Genomic DNA, 25,391 nt, shown 5'->3' with positions numbered 1-25,391 from the left:
CTGTCTGAGTTCCGTGCAGATCATGGCAACCTGATCCTGGGGCGAAGTGGTGGCCGAAAGCGCCTCAACCGTGGCCGCACCCGCTAGCGGCGTGCCAGCCTGCTCAGAAAGACTCATCGCAAACTAGCCCTCCCCACGATCCTGCGTGCATGGGCACGTCCCATCCGCATGCAACTCGGGTCCACTTATTGTTGATTCCCTGGCCCATGATCCCACCAATCTCGAACCGGCAGAAGCGATCCGATCCTCCTCGGTCCTCTCGCAAATCTCGCAGCCAGCCAGCTCGTTTGTCGCTTCCTCCTCCTGCATGGTTAGGGCCCACTGCCCGAACCTGAGAACCCGCGATGCCCCAGGCGTGGACAGCGATTCCTGCTCCTCCACGGGTTGCAAAGCACTGTCCCTAGGCCCGCCGCCACCCTCGGCGCCCGGAGAGCCAATGACAGCCTGGCGATCGTGCTGCAGCATCTCCAGACCGGGCCCGCCACAGTTGCCAATCCGCGTTGAGCCACACTCCGCCCGAGGCCCAACCGCAACCCTGTTGGGCCCCACCACACTTTCCACCGAACTCGATTCCCAGCAACCAATCAGAGCTCCCCCAGCGCTTGCCTCCAACGGACCAATTGAACCATCCGAGCAGACCGCATTTGCCTCACCTGGCCCCATGATTGCGCAGACCGAGTCATCCACCCGCGGTCCCACACCGCCATGCTGCCTTTGTTGACCATCCAGGAGACCAATTTGAACCTCCCTTTGACGCCCCTTTGTTGACCGCATCTGCCTCGTGGCCCGTGTTTTTTTAGACAAAAGGTGATAGCCCGACTTTATAAATAAAGCCACATGGCAACGTACATCAATGAACAAGATGAGAATACGTTCACCAGACCACGCGGGGGAATACCAAACAGGAAGTTAGACGATTACATGAGACCACCGCGCGCAGGCCAACTACCTAAGTGCACGTGGGGACATAACGCGGCAACACCAAACTGGGCATAGCTGGTCACGCTGGAAGAGGGAGGCAGCCATGCATCGAACTTGAGCAATGAGCAAGTCTGTCTTCTCGCGGTCGCCCTTCTTAGTTAATAGTTTCCACTGGTGAAGAAAAGAAGACAATTTGTATAAGCAATCAACAGGTTTGTTAGGAAAAATATGCTCGACAGTAAACTTGTTCCTCGTTACCCAAAGGGTCCAGCCCATCCCAGCAAAATCAAACCAGAACAAGCGTCTCATAGCACTCGATAATTGTGCAACCAAGGTCCTCAGCTCAGCGAAGGACACTGGAGCCCAAGTAACATCCAGTCACAACCAGATGCAGGCCCATAAAATTTTTGCAAGGACACAGGCGAAGAATATATGATTAGTGTCTTCCCTTTGACTACAGAGCAAGCAAAGGACCGAACCGAGGCCATTCCGCTTACGGATCTGGTCACCGGCCGTGTGCTTGCCCCGGACAACCTGCCAGATGTTTTAGGCCCACTCTTACAAATTCGTTTGTGATCTAGGGTATACATATTATTGTTTCATTAAAATTCAGATTATGTTAGGTTTCGATCATATATTTTCACATTTCCAAATAATGATTTCCAATGAGTTCCAAGGATTTAGCCATTAGGGCATCTCCAACACTGACCTGTAAATTTCTTCGGTATATGTCTGTTTTTATGTCCGGACAGGGTCCGCGGACATGATACGCGAGGTCTAACTCTAATTGCAAAGTATCCGGCTGGGAGAAGAAAAGGTAGGTGGGGACCATGCATGTGGTGGAATATTTGTGGGTTGGGAGAGGAGAGAGAAGAGGGGATCATGCATATGCGGATGGGAGAAGAGAGAGAAGAGATAGACCATGCATGTGATTGGTCGATTGCATATCTGGACTCCGCCAAAGCTCCCCTACTTTTGTCTCCAAAATACCGGAATTTGGACGTCCGGACAGCTTTTCCAAACTAATGCAGGTCCCATTGGATTGCAAAAGTGAACAAATGTGTCCGGCTGGACATATACCGGTGTTTTACAGGTCTCCCTTGAAGATGCCCTTACTAGTGTCGCTCCTATTAGAGGGTGTAGAGAAATTCTCGCAAAGAAAGTTCTCTCGCAAAAAAAAGAGGGTGTGGAGAAAGGCATGGAGTCTTACTGGTTAGCATGTGGGTTTACTGGCCGGGCCAGGTTCAAGCCTCACCTCTACCTGTTAAATTTGAGCATAGTTCCTCCTATGCTCAACTCATTTTAGAGGGTAAATATGCACATGCATATAAGAACGAGACCAAAGAATTGTACTTGGTTCCTCGTTTTCATAGCTAGTGGAGATTCATTGCTTTCACTACAATTTATTTAACAACTATTCTAGTCTGTCCTTTCCCTGTCATCGACATTCACTATTGCTATTGCCATGGTGGTGTATAGTAGAGCCAGACATGGACGGCTCGGCCCGGACAGCCCGACATCCGGGCCGGGCTCAGCCTCAGCTATTCCGCCCGAAGCCCGGCCCGAAAGCAGAAAATAAGCCTGGACAGGGCATAAATCATTATTTTGTTACAAATATCGATATTATTTCAAATATCCCAAAGATCAATATTTTAGTAAAAAGGGCACCATTCATGTGTTTCAGGTCGGGCTCGGGCTTGAGAATTTGAGGTCGTGCTTTACAAAGCCCGACCCGAACTAAGCTCGGCCCGGACAATGCCCAAGTTTAGTGTAGATGGATCCGCCTTCTCAACGGAAGAGTGTACGAGATGGAAGGATAGGTTAATTGGGCCTTAGCCTAGAACTGGACTACAACGTTTGGTGGGCCTTATACTATTGATAGAGGGTCTAATTATTTTCTACTTTTTTCCCAATGTATGTGGATCCAAATGATGAGGTTGAGCATGAGAATATTGAGCAAGAGTTTGAGGATGAGATAGAGAAAGAAGAGGAAGAGGAAAACTATTCCAAGAAGCATCAATATCGTGATCTTTGCTTGACTAATCCAAATGTTCGTGGTCAAGATCCCGATGTGGACCGGAGGTTTTGGAATCATACTCAACACAAAAATTATGAACTAGTAATGTTGCCTAAGAAGCACAAGATTTCCCCTCACAATGTCGTTGATGTTGAGTACATTCGCAATAAACCCAACAAGGATCCAGATGTGTACCCTACCCAACGTATGGGGCTCCTCGAATTCTTGACCTTTGATTATGGATATAGTGAGGAGCTTGTCTTCTAATTATTTGCCTCTATCAACTTTGATCATTATGATGGAATGACCTTTCATTGGATGATCGGCAACCAAAAGTGTCAAGCATCTATGTCCGAGTTTAGTGAAATCACCTGCTGCATGCTCCATATTAAGTCAAATGATGGATACGCTCGTATTGTAGATGAAGTCAATAGGACAAAGGTCGTTCTCTCTCTGTTTGCTATCCCACCAATCAGATCTTTGTCATGGGCACATAGGGAATTTGGCACCCAAGTATGATTGCTTCCGCCGCATCTTTCGTTTGACTACTGCTCCAAAGGTTGGTGACTCTAGTGAGATCTAGAACATTGTAATTGATCTTCCAGTGTTTGCTCATTAGAAGGAGAAGATAGCTTCAAATTTCTAGAGTAGAGAAATTGTGTGTTGGAGAAGTATTGTGTCTATGGACCATTTCTCCAAGCTCTATTTGAGAAGAAGGTGTATCCCGCTCTTCGTCACCAATACTTGATCATGCAATGTGGACCCTTCAAACCACCGGTCAAGAATAAGAAGAAAGTTTGCAACCAAGAATGGAAGATAGGGTCACTTACACTCTGGTTCTCAACATTGACCCAACAACCACAAATTTCCATGGTGCTGGTGCTCCTCCAATAAGTGCTCCAACGAGCTTCCCTCCAATGGACAAGAAAGAGAAGAGTTCATTTGTATGTGCCTTCAACAACCTCTTCAACATGTGCAAAGCCTCCCGTGCGAGGGAAATGAAGAACCCAAATAGGTACAGAGATGCATTTTAGGATGATCAAGGAGGAACTTCATGCTCGTGGTGAGCTTGTTGATGTCTGCTTCGAAGAGAAAGCTAGATAGTGTCAATGGAACTTTGCAAAGTACCAAACAGTGGTATTGTAACGTACATGGATTTGTATGACAATGGGACGTAACCTTGGGTTACAAGACAAACACGGGGCAGAGATTTTACACAGGTCCGGGCCCTTTGCGATGCAAGTAACAACCCTAATATAAAGAAGACCTCAAAGACCTCAAATTTTGGGAGAAACCATTAATGATATCTCCAAATATCATGCATCAATTTACTAACGCAGAAAAACAAATGAAATTATTACAATTCATGAGCTCTCGTATGAACTCGCGTGACCTCGATGTTGGATTTGGGTAGAAGCAACTCTAAATGTAATACATGTGTGTATATATGCACGTCCCACACGCATGTATGGATTGGTGAAGTGTAGGAGTATGTTATAGTATATATTTATATTATTCAGCCCTATTCTAGCACGGGCAGGGACACTATGATAAGATAGTGATCTCTTACCTGATTGCTTCTTCATCTAATCAGATCCCACAGTTTCTTGCGGGCACGGTACCCATCACTGCTAATTAAAATGGTGAAACATATAGGATGCCATATATCAAATCGCACCTGAAAATGACCAGATTTGGTCGACATGTAACATCAATATAGACATATTCTTGCACTCCCTAAACAATACACAAGCAATTAACCAAGAATATTGCATCAACGTGCATCTAGGTCATCGTCCTTATCTGCATATGCATGTCTTCTTCCCCCCTCCTGAAAACCCTACCTTTTCTGCTGAGCTTACCTGGACGGTGGGCTTGTTTCCTCTCGTAGATCTTGCTGGGGAGAAGCTGATGCAAACCTGCCGGCCGGCCTCTAGCGTTTCATCATCATCGAGCTGGGTGTACTACCATGAGAAAATGAAGCTGCCACATGACCTGATTGCAGCCATGCCCATGGTCTTCAATCTTGATGGAGATGACCATCAAGATCAACATGCAACATAGCTAGCTTTCAGATCATGCTGGCAGCTTCATCTACTTGTGGTGCACAAACGAAGCCATAATTGCCACCTATCATCTTGATAGCTAGAGAGAGAGAGAGAGAGAGAGAGAGCTATGAGAGAGGGAGAGGGGGAGGGAGGGGGTTAATTAGGGGACGGGAGCTTGTTGGGTTGCTGGTGTGGGGCGGGTGATTAGGGCTTTTTATGGAGCGTTTCCCGTGGCTAATGACTAGTCCGCTTAGCTAGATATACAAAAGCTGCTGATGCGCGAGAATAATTCAAAGGTGGGGGGTGGAGTGGTCCCAAGGAAGGAGGAAGGAAAGGGGAACACGGCGTGCTCACTCGCTCACTCACCCACCCATATCAGATACCACGCCGCTGCAGACCAAGATTAACATATGCTTGGGGGCTTTCCGAAAGGTCGCACGCCTAAATTTGGAGCTGATTCGGGTGAGCTCTTTTCGAGTGAAATTCGCGTGTACGTGTCGCCCTTTTGGCTGGCCATGTAGTAGCACAAGCAAGCATGTGTAGTACTCTCTTTGTGTTAACAAAAATAGTGCATACTATTAGTTTTACCTCAAGTCAAAATTTGTAAACTTTGACTAAGTTTTGGGAAAGAAAAATTATCAACATATACAACACCAAATCAATATCATCAGATTCTTCATGAAATATATTTTCATGGCGTATAAATGTTAATATTAGTTTATTAAAAAAACTTTGTCATACTTTACAAATTTTGACTTAGGATAAATCTAACATGCACTATATTTTCAACTGGATGGAGTATATACGGTATGTGGTTTAGTTCACAGGAGGATATGGTTATGTAGAAAGAGAAAAGAGTAGCCTCATCTCCATTGCTACTTATTTATGCTCTAATAGGAATATATTCCGGTGACATATCAAGAATAAGTTAGTTCTCTTTCGTTATCCAGTTTATGACGCGGTTATTCTCTCCGCACTTTCTGTGCAGGCAGGACAACTTGTGTACCAATTCGATTGGCAAGGACAGGCTGACCTATGTGTATATTACTTTTGATTGATTGATTGATTTATTAAGAATAAGTTAGTTCTCTTCCGTTATCCAGATCATTGGTTATGCACACAGTGTTTCCTGTGTAGGAGAACTTGTGTTGCAATTCAATTTAGGAGAATCAGCTGAAACATATTGCGTTTGATTTATTTATTTTATTTGAAGGGTGTTAGACTGTCATTTTCATAAGGAATTTAGGATATATCGGGTTTCTCAAGCAATACCATGGTCTAATTAAGTTTGGTCCCTTCAACTCAAGTGCTGAAAAAAAAATGGTCTCTCGGATGTCAATAACATCTAGATTTGGTCGTTTGCTCTACTGAAGGCGGTTCTGATGATGACATGGAAGTTATTTCTCACATGTGTCCGCCTACTCAGTAGGAAGAGTTGAAATCCAATCAGAAAAATAGGGAAATTTAGGGCAAAACATGAATATTCAGGTAAATATACAAAAAAGGGAAATTCTAAAAATGCATAGCAATAAAATTTTGAATTCCCATATTTTAATTACTCACATGGATTATTCCTGGGTTTTTTCTAAAATATTCTTTTAATTTTCCTTCAATTTGCATTTTTCCTAAATATTTGTACGGCTTCATTTAATAATCCACTTCAAAATAATCATTTTTCATAAATAACACACTTATTATTATTATTCTAATTATTTATTTTGAACTGTTTTCCTTTATTTTCTTTAACTTAGTTGAGTATATAAAAAAGATAAGTAACTTTTTCTGATTTTCTCAATTTTATCTGATTGTCAAATTTTTTTCTGAAACATCTTCAATGTCATAATAAGAATCATAATGGTATTTTGGCTAGTCCGAGTATATGTAAATTTCAGGTTTAAACAGCATCATTTTGCAAGGTTCCCTCTTATCCACACATATGCATGGGGAATTGTGCTTTAGTTCGTCTGGCATTCGTCAAAATATATCAAGTACAATGTACACCTCGCAGAAAAGCTTCAGTTGCAATTTCAAAAACCAAGAAACGATCATTCCATTCGGACAGGCCCGGGCATGAACTAAGAACATCAGGGTTCAGAAAATTGTCGATAAGAATTAAGAGACAGCCTTTTATTATGCCACATACCAGGAACTGCAATACAACCATTCTATCACTATATATTAACACTGCAACATACAGTAGAGCTATCAATGCAATGGTTATATAGATTAAATGATTACAGTGCACACTAGGCACACTAGGCACACCAGGCAAAAGGCTTCGGTTGCAGATTCTAAACCAAGAACAATCATTCATTCAGCAGGCCTGAGTATGAACAAAGATCATCAGAGTAGAAAACTGCCGATGAGAATCCAGGGATAGTTTTTATACGACTAGATATATACTACCACATAATCGGTGTGGAACCGCAATACAATCAGTCTATGACTATGAATTAGCACTACAATATACAATACAGCTATCAATACAATGGTATATAGATTAAATGGTTATGAATTCTGGTAGATTTTGGATCGCTGTTACTTAAATGACCCATACTTTGCGCTACGCGTCGACATATCTAGATCTCCTCCTTTCCAGCTCTACCATCTCAGCTTCATCCCTCATTCCTTCACTCAGCAGCTCCTCCCAGAAGTCGTCAGTCAGTTCGGCCTCACCGCAGCCTTGATCCCGACCACCTCTGTCACCCTCCATGCCCTTCCTGATCCCCTGAATGTTCATGGCTAAATTCTCCAGCTCTGAAAATTCCCTGTCCTCAAATATGAATGTGGACTCGAGTGGCTCACTCTGACTGGCCCCCTCAGGGCCAAGGAACGGCATTACGTCGATGGACCTCCTCCTCTTGTTCGAATAAGCGTCCTCAAGATCCTTCAGTTTATCTTGTTGCTGGATCAACTGAAGAAAGAAGTCAGGGTTCTGTATTGCTCTTGCCAGGAAACCCATCATCTGGAGCTGCTTCTGCTCGACGCGGTGCAGCCTCTCTTCCATGGCTCGCATGTCAGCTCTGCTGCTCTGCTGCTCCTGCCTCAGTTTCACCACCTCTTCGAGTAAGGCGTTCTTGTCGCGCTTTAGCACTTCGATTTCTTCGTCCAATCCGAACTGGCCAACCTCGAGGCAGGAGCCAAGGGCCTGATGTTGTGGTGAAGGGAGATAGGACAATGGTCTCCTTCTCTTTATCATCTTTAGAAGCTGTCTCTGGCCCCGAATGAAACCCTCGTTCGCGAATTCCCATCTGTCTGGATCGATCTTTCTAAAACCCTGCAAATTGCAGAACAAGTCACATATTTATTTTAGTTTCGAGAAACACAAAGAGTAGCAGAACAACTGCAGTTAGCTCAAGTTCAGAAGCCACAAGCAGCAAAGCTCAACTAGCATGGCATACTTCACAACATATAAAATGGTAGGTTTCACATAGTGTTATGCCCAAATTTATAAGTAGTGGAAGAATAGGTAGTAGTATACTATATTGCTTGATGGTGATGAAAGGAGTCTTCTAGAACAAATAAGCAGGTTCTTGTAGCTTCAGCCGGTGTCTTGATCCATCTAGCAACACAGTAAGAAGTTGGAGAAAGACCATGTCAGAAATTAAATATGTTCGTCAAGAAGAGGCAGGCTATTCAGCTTCCCAGCATCTCCTTGTTCTCAAGTATCAAGAAGAATTCAGGAAATAAGGTTCTATGCACATGCCTCTGCCAAAGGATTGGCCCCAACCTCATTTTTCCATCGAATCCAATGATTCTCCATGACTTTACGTAAGCAGATAGTGGCAGAGATATTGAAGGATCCTATCTATCCTAGTAGGAGTACTAGTACCATAGCTATCGTAGTCTGTTGAAGATCAAGCTATGTTCACCCTTCAAACCAGAGGCAAAAAACAAATAATTCTAGTTTGCAGCTTCTTTGCTGATCAATTGTAGATATACAAGATTTACACAAAGGGAAGAGAATCACAGTAACATAGTTCACTGCCATGAATTTTTTCGACAAAGGGTGGATTTTATTAGTTCAAAATGAAGCATCAAGCGGATACAAAACACAATGAGTATACACCCGGCCTCTGGATGCACACAGCCAACACCAACACACACAAAAAACATGCCGGCAACTAGTAAAGTTCACTGCCATATAGAACCGCTTACCGCTAGATGCTAAGAGAAGCTATAAATGTTACTCTTCTTTCATAATTCGTACACAACTACCAAACTGAACCATCTTATATATTTGTTTTTGTATGTTTATGTCATTCCAGAATCAGATGCATACCAATATTCATGGTGACCACCATAGTCACCACAGTTGTAAGACGAGCACCAAATGTTGCCCTGATATTATATCATTTTTGGGTCATCTCTTGCTCGAGCGACTCGGCTAAAATCTTGGTTCTACAAATGCAAGATTGTAATTGCAACAACACAAGCAAGCGTCTCGCAAGTGGAGGTTAACTGAACAAGTAATGACTGAGTAACCTTACTAGGCAACCAGAGGAGGAGGCAGGCCAGGAGAGGAGATACTCACGTAGGTGTTGAGCTGACGGACGAAGCTGGAGAAGTTGCTGTGCTTGAAGAAGCGCGGGAGCAGCACGGCGGCGAAGAGGTGCGGGTCCCAGACGACGAAGCTGTTCCCGGCGCGGCCCCAGGAGACGACGCCGTCGGTGGCCGGGTCCGCCACCAGGTCGAACGTCTTGGTCAGGAACGGCGGCGGGCCAGTCTCGTGCAGCCCCTCCATCGGCCGCGGCGCCAGGCCCCCGTGCTCCAACTCCTCCTCCTCCTCCTCCGGCGGCGGCGGCGGCCACTCCTCCTTCACCCTCACCGGCAGCAGCACCCGGTCCATTCCTCCTCGTGGCCGAGCAAGCAAACAACCAGCGATCTCCTGTCGCAAACGGAAGAATCCAAAGAACCAAAGAATTGGGTAGCACAGTGGCACGCAACGCAGGTGGTCTTTGGCTGGCTGCTTTCCTTCCGCGGGAAAGTGGGCGGTGCTCGCTGATAAATACTCCTGCCGAGTACGGGAGCGAGCGCGACGGGACGGGGGCTGGGACGGAAGGTTCTGGGCCGCGCGGCGCGTTCATGACCGGCCGGCTCGGAAGCTTCTGGACGCCGGGGCCGGGTCGCAGCTAGCGCGGGCGGGTTGGTGCGGGTGTGGCTGAGGTTGCCGCGCCCGGCGCAAGTGGGCGAGGCGACCAATCGGCGGTCGACAGACACGCGGGTGCGCCAGGCGGCCGACGGCGACAAATTTCATATGCCATATTTCCGAGCTCGTGATTGGCTGCAACTTGCAGCGAGACGATACTCCGGGTCGGATACTCGGCGTCCCGGGACACAGAAGTTGTTGCTTTTCTCCCGGGCTTGTTCGTGTGTTCTCTGGAAAGGAAAAGGAAAAAAGAGCCGCCTCTCAAGTATAGTGCTCATGTCATATCTCTGTTTGTTGGTACGGTGAGATGCATCTGCCCAATTTTGTCGCTTTCTGTGTAGAATGATGCCTCAAATGATCGCTTCATAATTCATTTTGTACACTTTATTATTAGGGCATCTTCAATCCGGCTCACCAAATTGCCCCTATGAGCATAATTGGTTTGATGCCGACAATTGGCATTGCCAATATTTGGCAAGCCAACATTTGGCAAAATCAAAAGTTGCCAAATGTTGGCAACTTTTTGTGAGGTTGAGAAGAAAAGTTGGTAGCCAACCAATCACTAGCCAAAATTTGGCATTTGCCAAATATTGGCATGTCAACTTTTGGCATCGAACCAATCATGCTCTATGTGTCTGCGTGACACTTTTAGTCTTCCAATTCAGACCCTCATTTCGGACCGGACGTCTGAAACCCCTTAGGCCGGCGACAAATCGGGGGAGCTCTCTAGGGGAGTCAGGACGTACGCCGTTGGCGTCCGACACCCGAACCCATCCAAAACTCAGTCGGCGCCCGTGCGTTTTCACAGTCCACCCAGCTCTTCCCAGTTCACACTCCACTATCTTCTCCCTCGGACGCCGTGGCCGTGGCACAATTGGAGGCGAAGCACGGGGATGCCACCGTTGTTCCGATGCTCCTAGTGGAACCTGGAGCACATTGACGTGAACCAGGCGGTCTACACGTCCGTGCAAAGCGTCCACACTGTCGACCGTTTGGTTCGCCCCAGTGGTCAACGATGTCAAGGCCGGCGACTCTAGCGCAGGGGTCGTCGACCTCACCTTCGACAGGGAGGAGTAGGACTAGAGTAGGTTTTAGTTGTTTTAAGCGATCTTTTACATTGTAAAAAAATCAATGAACTAGTATGAATCATCGTTGAATTTCTCGGTGTCCGCCTTATGTGAGGGATAGGGTTGGATGGTGTCCACCCAGTCGGATGTCTCGGTGTCCGCCTTATTCGAGGGATAGGGTTGGATGGTGTCCACCCGGTCGGATGTCTCAGTGTCCGCCTTATTTGAGGGATATGGTTGGATGGTGTACGCCCGGCTCGATGTCTCGGTGTCCACCTTATTTGAGGGATATGGTTGGATGATGTACGCCCAGCTCGATGTCTCGGTGTCCACCTTATTTGAGGGATATGGTTGGATGATGTACGCCCGGCTCGATGTCTCGTGTCCGCCTTATTTAAGGGATACGATTGGATGATGTACGCCCGGCTGGATGTCTAAGTGTCCGCCTTATTTGAAGGATATGGTTGGATGATGTCCGTCTGGTCGGATGTCCACGGACACGCCCAGACGTGTCCGCAGACATTTGAAGAACCCCAGAACTTGGTTTGGTGTCAAGATTTGGCATTTTGCCAAGCTAACAATTGGTAAAAGTTGGCGACTTTTCTAGATATTGGCAAGGAAATTTGGTAGCCAACGAATTAATAGCTAAAATTTTAGACTCGGTCAACACATCGGCATGCCAAATATTGGCATCAAACCAAACAGCCTCAAGAGACATGATGATGATAGTTCATGGGAGTATGCTTGGGAACTGTTCTCAACGGAGGGGACCGGAAACCAGTGCCGGAAGTCGGCTCTAGGAATGGACAGAAACATGTTCAGTCACTCTCATAGTACAACTCACAGTACAATTTGCTCTAGCAGCTTCCCTTCTCCGTACAGCCCACAGCAATAAGAGTGTTTATAGACGTGTGGACAAACTAACTTATCACAGTACAATTGCAAACCTCTGAATACGACGGGACAAGGACACAAGGTCAGCAGGTGAGACACGAAAAGTATTAACGCGAGATCAGGTAGGGGATTGATCATGAACACAGGCATAGCTTTCAGCAATTATCACGCAACATTTCCCACAGATTTAGACGAACATGCATCTGTTTTCGTTACACCGTTGCTGACACTGGATCATTATTATTCAATGTAGGCATCATCGCCAGGCGAAGAAGTTTCAGCAAAGATTTTCGAGCGGGTATGGCGCAAACTAACCACACAACTGATACATGATCGATGCTGGTACGAGTACACGGCGAAAGCCAATCACACACATCTTATTCGGTAACTTTTGGTGTGATATGTAGATACATACAGAAGACTCCGCTCGCTGCCGAACACTGTAGAAGCCATCAACGAGCTTCAACAGTTTGGTTCCCACCTCTGTTGATAATCTTGTCGACATACTCCTTTCTGAAATCATGCCGCGGTTACATCAGGCAAGAACAAGGGAGAATAGTGGGTGGTTATAAGGGAAATAAAGGCAAGGAAGAGATCTGAAGACCCTGGAAAGTACCTAGCTGGGAGATGGTCATGGGGACGGTTGTATGGCGTCCAGATAGGCTCTCCCACAAAGAGCCGCATTGCCTGCACAACATAGTAAGCAAAATATAAGTTTCAGATGTCCGTATTAGAATGATGTTCCTTATTGCGTGGAGTATGGAAAAGGAAAAGATCTTTAATTCTTTATGATATGAATCTATGATCAATGAAAGGACTCGGCTGGTAGTTAACTTCACAAAGATGGTACAAGACAGAGCAGTAATTGTTCTAAATAAAAACGAAAAAAAAATAACTACGTATTTAGAATTATGTGCAGTGAGACTAAAGATAAGTAACAGTACTGTTGTCGAATTCAAATTATTGAAAGCTATTACTAATTCATTCACAGAAGTAAATTACAGGCAACTTGACAAAAGAATACGGAGTTCAGTCATTTTAATTCATTCAGTATATGCAAGTTTTAAGGAGACCAACACTTCATGCTGGGAGCAAAAGAAGAAAGTTAAAGATACCTTGATGTAGTTGTCACTATCCAATGTAAAGCGGTGATACATTCCTGCAGGCAAAACAATCATGCCACCTTTCTTAACTGCTATACGGATCCACTGTTCGTTTTGGTCCCTCACATCAAAGTATCCTGGACAACATAAGAAAACAAATAGGTAAAGCAGGTTAAAACACAATGCCACCATGATTATTACTGGAAATAAAACAGTTTATAGCTTTCTCATCCAAAATGCCCCCAAAAAGATAAAGAAGGCGTACCACTGCCCTCAAGACAATAGCGTATCTCTTCATCAGTATGCAAGTGCTCTTCAAAGAAATTCTTCAGCTTGGCCTCATAGTTTGGCAACTTCTCAGGACATACGTCGCAGATGTCCTGCAAGAGGAAAAACAGAACATGTCTGTCATATTTGATTGTTTCTACTACTTGCATACATTTTAAGCTTTGACAACCAAAATGGAAACACGGAACAGTAAGTAGCCAAAAAGGGATCAATGACAAACCACATAGGAGTATCCCCTGGCCTCACGGATTTTCTTGAGATTCTCGTCTTTCTCCCAGTTATCAGCATTCAGGTTCCAGCTTACAACACCTAATTCTGAGCATTGAAAATATGCACAGTTTTTAGCATCCAGCAGGTTTACCAGCACTAGTTTTACTACAGTTCAAAAACAGAACTATACTACTAGAGCAAATGATTTGAGCAGCAAATGCACAGACCTGAAAGTTTGGCAAGAGGAATGAACTCTTTGGGCTCACGGTGGTGAGGGAGCCTCTGGTCCTCTTCACTGTCATCCATGTACCATGCTTGGATGACCTCCTCCTTGCCATCCTAAGTAAGCAATGGCCATGCAAAAGATATTGTATTATAGTTATGCAGGAAGCTAATTATAACATGAATTAGCTTTAAGCATCTACAATGGTTTACATGGATCTTCCTTCAGCATAACTAGCTGCAGAAGTCTACAGATCATAAATTTTTACTCCTGTAAAATAGCCTTGCCATTTGGCTGGGGGAGGGGTAACACATAGATAGATACAGAGGATTTGGCGTGTGGTACAGGTCTACATTCTTACAGACCATGTGATTTACAACTTCTCTTCTGACTATGCAGTGGTAGCCGCAGCCTCAGCAATAATGGAATTTCTCGTAACAGCAGCCGACTTAGTTGCAAAATCAACGTAATTTACAACGCACTAGACAGATTGACATTTGACAAGCTTCATCCTGCCCCTGGAACAACAACTCTACAACAAGTGGATGTAAGGGGAAATGGCTAAACCAGTATTCATACAGTTGTTGTATGAGACTACATCAAGCACCCAAGTGCCAGCAAGTTTGAAGAGGCCTTTTCTACTTACTTACTATTATCACCAGAAGAAGGGTGGAAAGATTTGTATGTGACAGTGATAGTGCAGAACTCTCTAATAAACAAGGAGTATTACCATCAATGATCATTTCATGCTACAAAAAGTATGACTATTTAAAGCAGGTTTGCTAAAAGCTTTACGTTCACATTACTGAAGGTTTTTCCATCTCAATATGTCCATCTGTGATCTGTGGGTACTGGTATACTCCAACAGGGGAATGGAAGACAGATGAGCAACTCATGCTACACATCTGAAATCTCCCAGTTTCAAATCTGAGCCGGAAAACCGATTAATTGAAGTTGCATACATCTAATCTAGCAATCTAAAGTGTACACTCCAACATGTATGGTCTCCATCCTAAAATCTGCTGACCCCCAATCTCTGGAGGGAGGAAATCCCAATCCCACCTTCTTCCAGCGTTCGACTATGCGTAGGCTTCAATCGCCTATTCCTACCCAAACCCTCGTGCTGAGCAGATCAAAATCAAGGAAAACCTTCACGAATCGCGCCTCGAAACGAAGGAATCTTCCGCTTTCTAGACGCAGCGACCCCTCTAAATCCTAGGGCAGAAACAGAAGCGCAAAGTTGGACTGGGAAGGAGGGATCCCCGTACCTGGAACTCGTTCTCCATGGCGGCGGCCTCTTGCAGTCTCAAGCGCCCTGCTCTCTCTGCCTTCCTTCCTCTCCCTGGAAAACCTCGAAGCTGGAGAAACAGGGGAGGTGGATGTGCGTTTGGGAGGTGGATGTGCGTTTCTTATGAACCGCTTTGGCTTAACGCGACTCTGGGCTTTTGCGGATAAGGACACTGAGATTTGCTCAATTTCGATGTAGGCCCCTGCTATGTATTTTTTTCTCTGCGGTCAATATTTTCGGCCTTATTATTTCGGGTGTTATTTCGATGAAGAAAAGTGAAACGCGGCTTCTTGTTCTAGGTCTTGGTCGGTTTTTCCGTCTGTGTGTGTGGTAAACTTCTTGGAGCCATCTTCAACGATTGATTTTCATTGTGTTCTTTTGTCAAGAAAAGAAAAGGTTGTCTGCAAGATTCTTCTTCAAAATATCCGGTTTGCAAGGATTTTCCCTGATCAAGGTTGTAATTCTCGGCTACCGGCGGGTTGGATGCGAAATTTGCCATGTCCCCGTAAAATATTCTCCCGCTGCATGAAACGTGATGGCATGGGCAGTGTGGGCTGGCCTATTGTCCGGTTCGATGCACGTGGACATTTTTTTTCACGTTGGACAGGATGAACCGCTCAAAGGGTACACGTCATCTAGCCGCATGCATGGACGCCATGCTGCATGCCTCCTTGTACTTGTACTGGTGCGGTGATGCCTCGTGCTCTAGTCATTTCCCACTAATTTAATTCGGTGTCGGGCTTATCTACACCGATGAATTGTAAAAATAAAATAAAATAGTAGAAAAAGTAAAAAGAATCTGATCATTTTTTATGCAAGATGCTCAAATGTGTGGTGTTTGCCATATTTTTGGAGTGTTTGGACATTCGAGGTGCTCGTAGCAAAAAGATAAAATTGGGTGTGAACAATGATGTTTTCAAAATTTCTCAAATATTTGATTTTTTTTGTCACAAGCTCGTCGAATGTCCAAATTTTGCACGGACATCGCGCACATGAACATCTTGCACCACAAAATAATTTGGAATTTTTTGAATTTTTTTGCTATTTAAAATGGATTACTATTCACACTCGGGCTCATTTGAGCCCGGTGTTGAATAATCGCATCAGTCATCTCCTCCCTCTGCATACTAGTAAGGTACATGTGCATTGCGCGCATGAGATTTGGCAACCAAATTATGAATAAATACCACACTATAGCATGTAAGTTTTGAGTTATATATGCATGATGTAGATGTTCGTTTAATTATTATAGTTCATCTCATTCAAAGTTAATCTATTTTAAGATTCATGGAATTGTGCATTGTAAAGCATAAAATAAAAACAAATAATGGCAATTCATTTAGAAAAAAAAGTTTGGGCAATTATGACACGGAAGATTCTACAACAAAGGAGAAGTGCTTGTGTTTTGAGGTTTGTGCATTATGCTTAAGTTCAACCATGGAGTCTTCTTGATTATACATGTGACAAAATCTGGTGGAATGTAGATGGCATCCAGTGGCCGATAGTGCTCAGATTTGCCATCTCTGCACTGTCGGATTGGCTTCATCCAACGACTATCTTTTAAAGTTATTCGCACATTATATAGGGGTATAGATCTGCAATTCGTTTTATACGCTTTGTTGTGTTTGCAGGGGCGGATAGAGGAGGGACCCTCCCAATAATTTTCATCGGCGCTTTGTGGTTAGGGTTGCTTGATTTGAAGCAACCGAGTGGCTTATGCGGATTTTATACAGTTGGCATCGATCATACAATATATATTACCACATAAGATCTAAATACCGTACACATAAAAATACTGGTATACTAACATCGCATGCATAATCAAGTAAAGATAATAAAAGAAAATATATATACTACAGCGAATTATAGTAAGGAGCTTCAAATGTAATTAATGAAAGTTAAAGTGCAAACGATCGGTCAAGAGTAACCCACTGACCTCATATTGTCGAAATAAATAAATGATGGGCCTGTCGCCTTGGTATGACCGGCTACAATCGTAACCTACGTCGTCTTCTGTTCTGGACTCGCGGTGCTCAGTGTCGCCCTCTGATACGACCGAGGGTACGAGCAAGGATGCTCGTACCGCACCCCGTCTTCTCTCCTAGTAAGCTTGGGTTGCATAGCTGAGTTTTGGTGCAAGCACGGGTACGAGCATGGATGATCATACCGCATCCTGTCTTCCCTTCTGTGAGGGTTGCTCTTTGTGTAGCATCCTTTGGTACGAGCTAGAATGCTCATACTGCATCATATCTTCTCTTCTACAAGGGTTGCTCTTTGCGCGGCCTCCTTTGGTACGACCTCATGTCGTCGTTTTGCACCACATCTTCCCTTCTGAAGCTACAGAACTTCATGAAAACAATTGTTCTACCTCCCCATGTCAAGTAGATGATATATTTGCAACAAAAATATAAGGAAGTGTGCGGCAAAATCGAGACAACTGATACGTTGAAATTTTTTCTTTGAAGGTTAGTCCAAAACCATATCTAAGAGACTAATACCAACTCATGCAAAAAAAGGTGTCAATGCAATCATGAATGCAACTAAACTCAAAGACATAAAATTAAGAAAGACATCTACTGGCATTTGGGTTGCCTCCCAGGCAACACTTTCTTTATAGCCATGTAGATAGGCTTCGATGCTCCATTTATCCACCTGGATCCCCAAGGGATATCGACCCGAGGTGTATTTAGTATCACCTCCAATCGAAGTTTGGAGCACTTCATAGGAAGTTCAGTCGGAGTCCCCACGGCAATTTGATGAATGCAAGTTTAAAAAAGGTCTCCAGTTTTACTAGGCAAAGCATTATGGTTGGTGTTAACTCTTTGAAAAATGGTTATATCTGGCGAGTTGAAAATGGACAAAATATTGATATTGGAGAGATGCATGGATCCGAACTGTGCGAATAGGAAACTTATTACTCCTAGAAGAGGACATCTTCTGTCTAAGGTTTCTGATCTTATTCAGTAACGAATTTTCGGGATGAAGATTTGGTGAGACAAACGTTGTGGCTAATTGGCGCTCAAGGGTTCTCGTGATTCCCCTCCCTATGCATAATATGTCGGATTTCATTGCTTGGAGCTATACAAAATGGTTTGTTCACTGTTTGATCTGCTTATTTGGAGGAATGGAACCAACAACATGGGAGGAAATTGCAATATACAAATGTTATGGGTAGAATCAATGGCAATCCTATTTGGTGTAAGATTTGGAAATTATCTTCTCCGACAAAGGTAAAAAAATATTCATTTGGTGTATGCTTCATGGAACCCTCCCGTGCCGTTGAAAGATCGTGGATGTCGCCTAGAGGGGGGGTGAATAGGCGCTTTAAAATAATTACGGTTTAGGCTTGAACAAATGCGGAATAAACCTATCAGTTAATTTGACAAGCACAAAACCTACAACAACTAGGCTCACCTATGTGCACCAACAACTTATGCTAAGCAAGATAAACAACTAAGTGATAGCAAGATATATGACAAGAAACAATATGGCTATCACAAAGTAAAGTGCATAAGTAAAGGGTTCGGGTAAGAGATAACCGAGACACGCGGAGACGACGATGTATCCCGAAGTTCACACCCTTGCGGATGCTAATCTCCGTTTGGAGCGGTGTGGAGGCACAATGCTCCCCAAGAAGCCACTAGGGCCACCGTAATCTCCTCACGCCCTCGCACAATGCAAGATGCCGTGATTCCACTAAGGGACCCTTGAGGGCGGTCACCGAACCCGTACAAATGGCAACCCTTGGGGGCGGTCACCGAACCCGTACACTTTGGAAACCCTTGGGGGCGGTCACCGGAATCCGTCAAATTGCTCGGGGCGATCTCCACAACCTAATTGGAGACCCCGACGCTTGCTCGAAGCTTTACACCACAATGATTGAGCTCCGAACACCACCAACCGTCTAGGGCGCCCAAGCACCCAAGAGGAACAAGCTCAAGGGCACCAAGCACCCAAGAGTAATAATCTTCTCAACTTGTAACTTCCACGTATCACCGTGGAGAACTCAAACCGATGCACCAAATGCAATGGCAAGGGCACACGGAGTGCCCAAGTCCTTCTCTCTCAAATCCCACCGAAGCAACTAATGCTAGGGAGGAAAATGAGAGGAAGAACAAGAAAGAGAACACCAAGAACTCCAAGATCTAGATCCAATGGGTTCCCCTCACATAGAGGAGAAAGTGATTGGTGGAAATATGGATCTAGATCTCCTCTCTCTTTTCCCTCAAAAACTAGCAAGAATCCATGGAGGGATTGAGAGTTAGCAAGCTCGAAGAAGGTCAACAATGGGGGGAGAACACGAGCTCAAAAGATAAGGTTCATTGGGGAAGAAGACCTCCTTATATAGTGGGGGGAACAATCCAACCGTTACCCCCACTTCAGCCCCGCAGAGAGCGGTACTACCGCTTGGCCAGCGGTACCACCGCTTGCCCCTATAAGCGGTACAACCGCTCCCCCTCGCGGTACTGCCGCTGGGCCCAGAGCGGTACTACCGCGGTGGCAGGGCGGTACTACCGCATACGAGCGGTACTACGGCCCCCACTGCCGCGGCTAGTACCGTAAAACCCGACACGAAAAAGACCCCTCGAATCGAGGCGGTACTAGCATGAGACCGTAGCGGTACTACGGCTGGGGGCCACCAGCGGTACTACCGCTCTGGAGCGGTACTACCACTCTAGAGCGGTACTACCGCTTGTAGCACCCAAGCGGTACTACCGCTCCGTCCCGCGGTACTACCGCTAGGAAACCAAAACTGCCATAACTTCTGCATATGAGCTCCGAATTGAGCAAACTCAAGCTTGTTGGATTGAGGAAGACGAGTAGCATCAAAACAGCGACTGGTTATAGTAAGAAGAGGCAGGGGAGGTATGCCAACAAATAGAGGAGTGAAACCTCCAACCGAGAAGAATCGGCATAACCTCCAACATCGAAAACATCATAGAAGATGCGAGTGAACTCCGTTTTCGATGAACTCGAGCTTGTCATCAAGATGACCATAAGCTCCAAAACTCACAAAGAAAAGAACCAAACAAGAACCAATAAAGATGATGCAAGGATGCAATGGTTTGAGCTCTCTACGAATGATACGATCAAGCTACTCATCGAGAGCCCCCCTTGATAGTACGGCAATCGATCCTATAACCCGGTCTCCCAACTACCATCATGAGACCGGTAAAATAGAAAACCTATCAAGAGCAAACCTTTGCCTTGCACATGGTCCACTTGAGCTAGACGATGACGATCTTGACTCCCTCAAGTTGGACCACCTTTCTTGGTTGCGTTGGCTCAATGAAGACTAGTTGATTGCTCCCCCATGCTCCACTATGGGTGAGCAACTCTTCCGCACATCTTCACAAGTCCATTGTCACCACAATGGACGGCAAGCTTCAAGCATTTGATCTCTTCATGATGCTTCACTTGAACTTGCACACCGCAACCTAACCCCACAAAGAACTCTCACGAAGATCATGGGTTAGTACACAAAGCGTAATTGACAATGCTTACCACACCATGGGATCGCTTGATCCCTCTCGGTACATCTTCTACGCTTTGTGAGTTGATCAAGTTGATTCACTCTTGACTTAGTCTTGATCAACCATGAATCTTTTCAACTCTCTTCATTTGGATGATGTCTTGAAGATATACATGAATGATCACACAATCTTCTTCTCCAAGACATGCTTGCAATAAGCTCAACTCTCACATGACCAATCTTTGGATAATTCCTTAATAACACCTTGGTCACCACATAAACTCCTTGAAACCAACACATGAAGTTCAAGAAATGCCTATGGACAAATCCTTCAAATATAACTCAAGGCAACCATTAGTCCATAGAGATTGTCATCAATTACCAAAACCAAACATGGGGGCACCGCATGTTCTTTCAGCCGTGTTACGCTTACCAATAGACACATGAAAGTTTCGCCCATCTCCCCATCATGATCGAATGGGCCAGAAGATACAAAACACTTGTTGTTTCTTTGTTAGGAGGCGAAGCAGGTTTGGGATAAGTTGGGGATGTACGAGGTGATTAATAAAGCTTTGTGCTATTGATCGTGCGGGAGAGGCTTTACTTGAATTCTTACTTCTTATGCCAGATCAAGAACTATCTATATTGGGCCTCCAGAATGCACGTGAATTGATCGTTATAACCGGTTGGTATTTACGATGGATAGACATAAGCTGGTTCATGAAGGAAAGGTTCAAGATGCGTACTAAACTTCAATGTTCATGCTATAACGGCAAACTATGTTAATGCCCACTCCCCTAATGCAACTAGTAAAATAGGGGGGCATGTGACACCCCCGATTTGACCGTACACTAATCATGCACGCAAACGTGTACGATCAAGATCAGGGACTCACGGGAAGATATCACAACACAACTCTAAAACATAAATAAGTCATACAAGCATCATAATACAAGCCAGGGGCCTCGAGGGCTCGAATACAAGTGCTCGATCATAGACGAGTCAGCGGAAGCAACAATATCTGAGTATAGACATAAGTTAAACAAGTTTGCCTTAAGAAGGCTAGCACAAACGGGGATACAGATCGAAAGAGGTGCAGGCCTCCTGCCTGGGATCCTCCTAACTACTCCTGGTCGTCGTCAGCGGGCTGCACGTAGTAGTAGGTACCTCCGGGGGAGTAGGAGTCGTCGTCGACGGTGGCGTCTGGCTCCTGGGCTCCAGCATCTGGTTGCGACAACCAGGTAGAAAGGAAAGGGGGAAAAGAGGGAGAAAAGCAACCGCGAGTACTCATCCAAAGTACTCGCAAGCAAGGAGCTACACTACATATGCATGGGTATATGTGTAAAGGGCCATATCGGTGGACTGAACTGCAGAATGCCAGAATAAGAGGGGGGTAGCTAATCCCATCGAAGACTACGCTTCTGGCCACCTCCATCTTGCAGCATGTAGAAGAGAGTAGATGGTAAGTTCACCAAGTAGCATCGCATAGCATAATCCTACCCGGCGATCCCCTCCTCGTCGCCCTGTTAGAGAGCGATCACCGGGTTGTATCTGGCACTTGGAAGGGTGTGTTTTATTAAGTATCCGGTTCTAGTTGTCATAAGGTCAAGGTACAACTCCGGGTCGTCCTTTTACCGAGAGACATGGCTATTCGAATAGATAAACTTCCCTGCAGGGGTGCACCACATAACCCAACACGCTCGATCCCATTTGGTCGGACACACTTTTCTGGGTCATGCCCGGCTGCGGAAGATCAACACGTCGCAGCCCTACCTAGGCACAACAGAGAGGTCAGCACGCCGGTCTAAATCCTATGGCGCAGGGGTCTGGGCCCATCGCCCATTGCACACCTGCACGTTGCGAGGGCGGCCGGAAGCAGACCTAGCCTAGCAGGCGTTCCAGTCCAATCCGGCGCGCGCCGCTCAGTCGCTGACGAAGGCTTCGGCTGATATCACGACGTCGAGTGCCCATAACTGTTCCCACGTAGTTGGTTAGTGCGTATAGACCAAATGGCCAGACTCAGATCAAATACCAAGATCTCGTTAAGCGTGTTAATTGATGTAACTGCGGACACCGACCAGGGCCAGGCCCACCTCTCACCTAGGTAGTCTCAACCTGCCCTGTCGCTCCGCCACAAAGATCCACCCAGAGGGCCGTCGGGACAAAGGTCCTTTCAGCCCCCAATCCATGAATCACTCGCGGGTACTCCTCGAGCCGACCCAACTTTAGTCGCCACATGTATCATGTATAAAGTATATAAGTATATACCCGTGATCACCTCCCAAGTGATCACGGCCCGATAGTATAGCACAGCAGACGGACAAGAATGTAGGGCCACTGATGGAAAACTAGCATCCTATACTAAGCATGTAGGATTGCAGGTAAAGGTAACAACAGTAGTGGCAAAGACAGGCTATGCAGCAGAATAGGATTAACGGAAAGCAGTAACATGCTACACTACTCTAATGCAAGAGTATAGAGAAGAATAGGCGATATCTGGTGATCAAGGGGGGGGGGCTTGCCTGGTTGCTCTGGCAAGGAGGGGTCGTCGTCGACGTAGTCGATCACAGGGGCAACATCGGTCTTGGGGTCTACCGGAGAGAAGAGGGGGAAGAAACAGTAAATATAAAGCAAACATAGCATCACAAAGTATAACATGGCAATATGTTGTGCCGGGTGTGACCTAACGTATGGCTACACGATATAGGTGAAGGGGGAATTCAACTGGGAATGTAATCCCGGTTCCGGACCTGTGTCAGACAGATGACCGGAGGGGGAATGTTCCATGTTCAGATAGTTAGAGGCACCTGACAGGTAAACGGACCGCGTATTCGGATCCGTTGGATTTTTTTGAGCAACTTTCATGTAGAAAACATTTTCATCGGAGTTACGGTTTATTTTCTATGATTTTTCAAAGCTTTTAAATATATTCTGAAATCATCAGATTTAAACTAATTCAGGAAAAGAGTTTATTGCAATAGCATGACATCGGCAGAAGGTCAGCAGTCAACCCAGCTAACTTAGGTCAAACCTGATAGCTGGGTCCCATGTGTCATACACAGTGGGTTAACCAGAGAGTTAAATTCAACTAATTAGGTCAATTAGCAGATGGGCCCCATCTGTCAGCCACTAAAGTAATTAGCAGATTAGTTTAAAATTAAATTAGTTTAATTAATCACGGGGGACCACATGTCGGCGACTGGGGTTGCCCAGTCAGCACCGTTGACTAGTCAAAGCAGTCAACGGGGCCACCAGTCACTGGCTGCGGAGGTGGCCCCAGCGACACCACGTCAGCAGGGCACCGGAGAGGGGCTCCGGCGACCGTTTTCGCGGCGGAGTGCCCCAGGTCTCGCCGGAAAACAGCCACGGGCCATCGTTTGGCACGGGGCCGGCCGCGTTCGAACGTGCGGACGAAGCCGCATCCACCCGTGGTGGTCTCGTAGGGAGGGGTGGCCGGAGCTGAGAGCTACAACGACGGCGGCGACGGCACTTTCGGGTGCTCCACGGGGACGGCGAGGCGGGGCATGGTTCGGCGTGCGGGGCGGCTCTACGGGCAGATGGCATTCGCGTGAGTCGATTGCCGCAGTCGACAGCAGGTGGGAGGCAACGAGCTCGCCGGAGACGAGCTCGCGGCGGCGGCCGAGCACTACCCCGTCGAGGAAGGCGCTAGGGGAGCGGGAGGAGTAGCGCGTGCAGTGGGTGCGGGTGGAGGTGCTGAGCACGACGGGGTGGTCGACTGCGAGCTCCACGAGCTGTGGCCACGGCGGCGAGCACCACCGCGGCGACGAGCTCAGGCACGACAGGGGAAAGCAGCTACGGCGGGGGCAGAGGCTGGCAAGAGAGGGAGAGGAGAGCGGGGCTCACCGGCCCCTGTAGTTGTGCGTTCGCGGGCTCGGGGTAGGCGTGAGGTGGCCGAATTCGACGCCGGCGTTTGTCGGAGCAGAGGAGGAAGGAGAGAGCGCCGCGCTCGTTGTGGGGGCTCCTGGCTTGGTCCGGTGGTCGAGGAAGACTTCGCGGGGCACGACGGCGCTCGGGGACTCGTCGGAGAGGGACGGGGACAGCGGTGGCCGCGGTCAGAACGGCGGACGGCGCAGGGCGCGTCGGCGAGGCGGATCTGGAGGAGGGGGAGCGAGTGTGCGAGGGGATAGGGACTGGCGCGAGTGGGGGGGGAGGCAGGGCAAGTGGGAGGCGAGGGAGCCGAGGCATCGGGGCGGTGGAGGCCTTATCCTCTCATCGGGCGTCACCGGCGAGGTGGTTGGATGGCGACCGCGCCCGTGGTCGCTCGAACAGGAAGGCGACCGGGGGAGCGTGGGAGGCTGGGCTGGCTCGGGTGGGTTAGGTGGGCCGGCCCAGGTGGGTTCGGTCCAGGGAGGGGGTTGCTCTCTCTCTCTCTCTTCTGCTTTTCCTTTTCTTTTAGTTATTTCTCTTTTCTGTTTTAATTCATTTTATGTATTTAGGTTTTTATAAAAGCATGGTTCCCTCACCATAAATACCTAAGCATTTATTTGCACACTCCGAACATTTTAGTTTAATATTTTGAAAACTTTTGTTGTTTGCCTCTAATTCAAATTTGAATTCGAATCGTTTTGAACTAACGCGAGATTTGTCAACTGTGGCACCCCGGCTCAGAGAACCAGAACGCCCCGTATTCCAGCCCAGAGATCGAGGAGAAGTCTTTTGGAATACGGAACTGCTTAGCATAGAACAAAC

General features: G+C 46.3%; 2 protein-coding genes across 4 annotated transcripts; both read right to left on the bottom strand.

The window, feature by feature from the left end:
- Window positions 1-7,351: 7,351 nt before the first annotated feature.
- LOC109763703 (acireductone dioxygenase 2) lies at window positions 7,352-15,343 on the bottom strand. Of its 2 annotated transcripts, XM_073496908.1 has the most exons (9): window positions 15,189-15,333; window positions 13,925-14,036; window positions 13,708-13,802; window positions 13,465-13,579; window positions 13,212-13,336; window positions 12,713-12,783; window positions 12,512-12,536; window positions 10,816-11,193; window positions 7,352-8,263 (listed from the first exon to the last, which is right to left on the bottom strand). In XM_073496908.1, the coding sequence occupies exons 1-9, from the start codon at window positions 15,204-15,206 to the stop codon at window positions 7,550-7,552; spliced, it is 1,653 nt and encodes a 550-aa protein (XP_073353009.1). In that variant the 5' UTR covers window positions 15,207-15,333; the 3' UTR covers window positions 7,352-7,549. The 2 variants fall into 2 exon arrangements, with proteins under 2 accessions (XP_073353009.1, XP_020178152.1); XM_020322563.4 differs by lacking the exons at window positions 7,352-8,263; window positions 10,816-11,193 and having other exon boundaries at window positions 12,250-12,609; window positions 15,189-15,343.
- On the bottom strand, window positions 8,244-10,124 carry LOC109763692 (heat stress transcription factor A-2d). 2 transcript variants are annotated; one of them, XM_073496909.1, is made up of 2 exons: window positions 9,521-10,123; window positions 8,244-8,548 (listed from the first exon to the last, which is right to left on the bottom strand). In XM_073496909.1, exons 1-2 carry the CDS (start codon window positions 9,833-9,835, stop codon window positions 8,528-8,530), a joined length of 336 nt encoding a protein of 111 aa, XP_073353010.1. In that variant the 5' UTR covers window positions 9,836-10,123; the 3' UTR covers window positions 8,244-8,527. The 2 variants fall into 2 exon arrangements, 1 of the variants encoding a protein (XP_073353010.1); XR_012182408.1 differs by having other exon boundaries at window positions 8,485-8,548; window positions 9,269-10,124.
- Window positions 15,344-25,391: the final 10,048 nt, after the last annotated feature.

This window comes from Aegilops tauschii, chromosome 4 (genome assembly GCF_002575655.3).
Source record: "Aegilops tauschii subsp. strangulata cultivar AL8/78 chromosome 4, Aet v6.0, whole genome shotgun sequence".
Classification (NCBI taxonomy): Eukaryota; Viridiplantae; Streptophyta; class Magnoliopsida; order Poales; family Poaceae; genus Aegilops; species Aegilops tauschii.
Note: the sequence above shows the minus strand (reverse complement) of the source record. Positions and strands in the feature narration are given on the sequence as shown.